Raw genomic sequence first — 6,397 nt, forward strand, 5'->3', positions numbered from 1 at the left:
CTTATGTAAAAAATTAATTTCATCAAATATCACTAAATACGTCAATAAATCACATTTAAAAAAAAATGAATAGTAACTCTGAGTTTAAATTTGAAGAAAATTTTAATATACACTCCTTTAAAAGGAATGTATCATATTAATTATGCAATTTTCTTTTTTAGTGATGACATTATTTTAGTTACGATTCATGAGTTCTTTATTTACGTCTCATATGTGTTTAGTTATAATATATATATTTTTAATTTTTTGTAGTTATGACTTAAAAAATTAAAATTATGTCAATTTTCATTTTAGGCATAAAGTGCATATGATACACGTCTTTAAAGAGTGTGCACCATAATGTTTTTCTAAATTTTAATCATACATTTTACAAAATAAAATATGATTTATTTATCAATTTATTGATATTCGATGAAACTAATTTTTTGTACAGACAATTTTTACTATAAAATTTACAAAATAAGCCGTTCAAATCATTATTGTGAACCCAAAGTAAAACCCACAAAAAGAAATAACTGTACAGTGATAGCAAAAAAAAAAAATACAAAAACATAAAAATATACTATTTTAATTAGGAATTAGCTCCTCTCCGGAATTAGCTCCTCTCCGATCCGTTATGGGACTGGAGGGCGCTATTCAGTTGTTGTGGACTTTGATTCAGGCCTATTTCGATAATTTTTGCCGTTCAATCTATAAAAACTCGTCAAGTATATTATTTTTATAAAAAAAATATCGATAGATATTTTATTAGATCACATTTCTGTCAATAGCATGCATAATTTTCAAAATAAATTGTGATAGAAATATGATTTAATTAATTGACTATTAATATTTGATTAATGTGATTTTTTACAAAAATAATATATTCAATAAATTCTATAAATTGAATGATTTACATCGTCAAAATAAAGATCAAAGCTTACAACAAGTAAATAGACGGAAGAGTAGCCAATTCCTTTTAATTATTAAAATATATAAATTTTTCCAGTAATTTTTTTTTAACTACACAACTGTGCAGTCATTTCCCCAACCCACGAAATGAAGAGTCGATTTGACAAGCTATAAAAAATTAATTTTTTAGTTTTTTAATTTTTTTTTTTAAAATCACATCACTTTTTATATTTTACATTAAAAATTTAAAAAAAAGCTAAAAAATAAAATTTTTATCATCTTTTCAAAACACCACAAAGTAGGAAGATGTATGAAGGATAACCAATTGAACTGTCTAAGAGCTATTTTGAAAAAATGGTTATAATTAGTTTTTTGATAAAAAATTATTTATAAACAGCTTTTTTATGAGAGGGGAAGTGGGTTATAATCTGGGAAGCGGATTATAACCCACTTTCCAAAATGGCCCTAAATGAAGATGAAATTTTATTGTAGACAATCAATCACAAGCATATATATATATATATATATATATATATATTGTGTGTTTAGAAAAATTATTCAAAAAGTAAAAAAAAATATATATATATGTTTTCTATATCTAACAAACTTTAAATTTATGCTGTAAGCTTTCACAACAATTTTCCAAATAAAATTTCATGATAATTTCATAGAGAATTTCATGGTAAGATTTTCCAATAACAAATACTCAAATTTGCTTCTTGCTCTCCACTTTCAGAACACAATTCTTTCCTTTCCTTAACAGTAAGAAGAAAAAAATATTACAATCTACGAAATCAAACTTGAAAGTAAAATAAATCCATAATAAAACCATTACCAACATTTATAGAAAGTATAAAAAGAAAAAAATTCTAGAGAGAGAGAGAGAGAGAGAGAGATCACTCACTCACTCCTCATCCTCAAACATCAACATGACAATTCTGCACCAACTGAAACTTAATAGCAGGACCAACAGGAATACCGTTATTCCTGTTACCAAACGATATGAAAGCAGGACAATTCACATACAAATGGTACTTCCCGGAGATGAAAGTCCCTACTTTAAATCTCACCCGTCCATCCACCCTGATATTGATCAGCACCGATCCCGCCACCTGATCCTCGGCGAGCGACTCCGCCAAGAACGGCGCCACCGGGATGGCGTTTCCGTACAGAAACGGCGACCAAACGTTCTCGTCCTTGTGGCCCTGATAGGTCGAGGGGAGGAGAGTGGGGAGAGTGATCTGTTGGCTTCGATAGCTTGCGTAGACATCGAGCTTGTCGTAGTAGATTCCGATTCGATCGTTGGGGTTGCGGGAGGAGAGAGTGATTTGGAGATTGGATGTGAGGAAATTGGGGGGGGAGGAGATGTTGAAGGCGTAGACGGTGGCGTCGAGGAGGATGAATCGGGGTTTGGTGGGGCGGAGGATGATCCAGATCAGGAATATGACGATGAGGACTAGGATTATGATGGTTAGGATTACGGCGAAGAGGCGGAGGTAGAACTTTCTCCTTTCGTCGTGGTGGTGGTGCCCGCAGTCTTTCGTCGTCATTGTTGCGGCGGTGGTCGCCGGAGGTTGGTTACTTAAAAAGAGAATTAGGAATTTGGGGTGTGGGAGTGTTTGAGAGGGCGAGCTTGACAGACCAGCTTGACGGACGATAAGTGTGGAGTATTATATATATATATATATATAGCGAGCGAGAGAGAGAGAGAGAGAGAGAGAGAGAGTGAGTTTGTTGACGGTGCTTCTTGTATATTCATTTGAGAGAGAGAGTTTGTTGACGGTGCTTCTTGTATATTCATTTGCATCTCCTTTTCTTTTTGATAAATAATACGGTATTGTTTAATAATCATGGTATTTATATATTAATATATATATATATATATATTTAGAAAGATGAGTCAGACTTTTAAAAAGAGAGTTATAATGGAGTATTAATTTGTCTTTTTTTTCTTTTATGTTTTGTCTTTTATCTCACTATTTTTTTTATTTTTTTATTTTTTATGTGGTGCCAGCTCTAATGAGCTGCTTTAGAGCCGCTCTAATTAGAACTCTGTAGCAAAACTGATATTTTTAAAACTAAAAGCTCAGAACCATGCTTGTTTAAAATTCTTTCTTGAATTTATTTTGTGTTGTAATTATATAGTAGTGTGTTTGATTTTTACTATATTATAATTGAGGTCCTATTTGGGAAGAGTGTTGGAGGTTAAAATAGCAAATAAAGACTGTGGAAGGATAAAAATTAACCTATGTGAAGTAGACTCACCCAATACCTACATGTACATAGAATTAACGTAATTAAATAGTACTTTGTAATGTAACTTGTCAACTTGTTAAGCTGCTTTGACATACACGTATCAAATATGTTTTTAGTTATACAAGTGACTTATTTTCATTAAATCAAATTAGTGGCTTAAACTCATTCGACAAAATGAATAGCTAGTTTGCCAATATAAAGGAATGTATTCTTCAACTTTCTACTTTCACAAAGACAAAATATTTTAAAATAATCAATAAAACAAAACTTTCGTTTGAAAAGAATTATTTTGATCATAAGGTCAAAATAATTACTAATTAACTAACATATATAAATACTAAAAAGAAGACATATATTGCGTCACATTATTAAAAATAATATATATTTATATACGATAAAAAATAATTAATTATAACTAGTTTTGTAAGTAAAAAAGTATGACTAAATTAATTGAAAATAAAATTAATGATGAAATATCTACTTAACATGTAAAAATATACCCATATGAAATAATTTTGTATGAAAAAATGTTTAAAATTCTTTAAAAAATCTTGCAATTATACTAACAATGATATATTAAGAATATATGTTAATTTTTAATTTATTACACACTTAATAATTGAGAAACTAATTCTCTTATTAAATCAGTATAAATATTTATAAATTAGATATATAGATTTCTGACATTATTTGGTACGGTATGGACATTGTAGACACAGAGAGGGTCCATCAAAAATAAATTCGGGTGGTAAAATTGTACCACCGACCACGTTTTGGGAACATATTTTCAGGTTCATTCAGAGCTAGTTTGGCATTGATTAAAACAGTCAATAATTTTTTTATTTTTTATTTTTTATTTTTTCGTGTTAAAACTTTTTTAGCTTATTTTTTTTAACCTTGTTTGATTCGACTTTTTTAATTTTTGTAAAAAAAAAAGTGCAATGATTATGAGTAAAAATTAATATTTTATCTTGTCAACTTATATAACTTATTTTATCTTTTTGTGTTTTTTTTTTTAACCCCAAAATCTTAGCCAAATGAGGGCTCACATCACATGCATTGAACTTCACTTTCACCATTTATGCAACACAATTTGCAATTTTTACTGTTGAACTTTGAGGCCTTGTCTATTTTTAGAGTTAGAAGATGGAATTGAGACTAATAGTGAGGTGAGAATTAAAAAATTGTGTTTATTTTGAAAAGTGACTGTGATAAAAAGTCTAATGGGACTATGAAAAGGTCTCTCATGAGGGGATTAGCAATCCCATAGGAGAGGTGGTATTGATATCTAATCGTATGGTATTGGTAGTAAAAATACTATTTTGTCACTCATTTTATAAAATTAATTTGATATAAAATAATTTTTAATATTAAAATAAAATAGTATAATAATATATTTCTACCAAAAAACTATATCAACATAAAATAACATAGTACAAAAATATAATTTTTAATATTAAATATATCAAAAACACCAAAGGTTATTTATGATATTTCATATAGTTAATAGTTTCACTAAAATATATAACAAACAAATACAATTTTTCTTAGTCCCCTCATAATATTGCTCATGTAATATTAAACACAAATAATTGAGAAAATTTTTATTAATAGTTGGATTTTTTAATATTTACACAAAAAAAAGAAAAAAAAAGAATAACATTGAGTAAAAATTTATTGATAGCTGGATTTTTTAATAATAAAAATAAATAAATAAATAAAATTGAGTAAAAAATTTGATAGTTAGATTCTTTAATATTAAAAAAAAAAATAAATAACAAAAAAAAAGAATAACATTGAGTAAAAATTTATTTATTTTTTAGTTGGTATAAGTCCAAATTCGATAATAATATAAAGGGTATTTGTAGAATTTTACATGGTTAATACTACTCCTATCTCTCAAAACAAACATGAACTATTACTAGTACACTGGTTATCAAACAAATACATTTTTTTTTAACTCTCTCACTAGCAGTTCCCTTACTAGTAGTCCCTTCACTAATAATCCTCTTACTAATAATTCCTTCCATTCTACTTTGAAAACAAACGAGCTTTGACAGTTTTCTCCATCAACAATCCTATATTCCTTAATTTATTACTTCCTCTGCCCTGTTTCATTTTATTTTAATTTGTCTTAAAATATTTGTCTACTTTTTATTTTGAGATATTAAATTTTGTTAGATTTTTAAAATTATCCTTATAAATCATAATAAACACATTTTAAAATTCAAAAAGAAGAGTAATGGTGAGAAAAATATTTTAAAATTTAAATTAAAATGTAATGATTATATATCTCATTAATAAATTAGATTTTCTATAGTGGATAAACAAATTGGAGTGAAGGGAGTATTTTTAAATTACTTCTAATAATGTGTTATTGAAGTTGATTTCACATAATAAAATATTTGACAAATTAAAATTTGACACTTATCAAATATATCATTAGAAATTATTTTTAAGAATGATAAATTAGGCGTCTCAAACTTTCTTCATATTCAAGAATCTACTTTACGTAATGCATGTCACTTGGTCCAGTTAATATGATATATTTTCTTAGAAAGGGAAATTTGCTTGTGTATTTTTATAATGTATGTTATAAATTTTTATAAAATTATGTAATTTTTTTGGTAGAATTATCATAATTTGTGATTCAAAAATGAAATTACATATTTTATGATAATATTATATATTTTTGTGGTTAACACTGCACATTGTTTGGATAAAAAAAATAAATAATATTACCATAAAAATATGTAATATTATCACAAAATATGTAACTTAATTTTTGAATAATAAATTATCGTAATTCTACTAATAAAAAAATACATAACAATTGTACCGTAGCATTATTTTTTTAGAAAAATTACATTTTTTTTTTAAAGTTTTGAACCTTATAAAAAAATAAAATCTAAATTTTTAATTTTATCAAATTAAATCTTTTAATTTTTTTAACCTAAATCATTCATCTATTTTTCTTTAAGTAAAATTAAAGAAAAAGTTATATTTTAATCATTAAACTCAATGTATATAAAAAAATATTTATAATACCGGTTTAATGAATAAAATATATATATCTTTGATAATTCTACTTAACAAAAATAAATAGTTGGTTTAAATTGAAAATAAATTAAAAAATTTAAATTTAAATTGATAAAATTTAAAATTCATATTGTTACAAGACTCGAATTTTAATTTCTTTTTTAAAAAATTTCTTATATTTTTTTATTAAAAATATAATACTTCACAAATT

General features: G+C 26.1%; 1 protein-coding gene across 1 annotated transcript; it reads right to left on the reverse strand.

Annotated features, from left to right (window-relative positions):
- Window positions 1-1,621: 1,621 nt before the first annotated feature.
- On the reverse strand, window positions 1,622-2,737 carry LOC114267563 (NDR1/HIN1-like protein 12). Its single transcript, XM_028208601.2, has one exon. It carries the CDS (start codon window positions 2,439-2,441, stop codon window positions 1,809-1,811), a length of 633 nt encoding a protein of 210 aa, XP_028064402.1. The 5' UTR covers window positions 2,442-2,737; the 3' UTR covers window positions 1,622-1,808.
- Window positions 2,738-6,397: the final 3,660 nt, after the last annotated feature.

The sequence above is a fragment of the Camellia sinensis genome, chromosome 14, assembly GCF_055761805.1.
Source record: "Camellia sinensis isolate YWXY chromosome 14, ASM5576180v1, whole genome shotgun sequence".
In the NCBI taxonomy this organism is placed as follows: Eukaryota; Viridiplantae; Streptophyta; class Magnoliopsida; order Ericales; family Theaceae; genus Camellia; species Camellia sinensis.

Bases quoted from the DNA above. Each gene is read 5' to 3' on its own strand.
- LOC114267563 (XM_028208601.2), bottom strand. From the start codon at position 2,441: ATGACGACGAAAGACTGCGGGCACCACCACCACGACGAAAGGAGAAAG.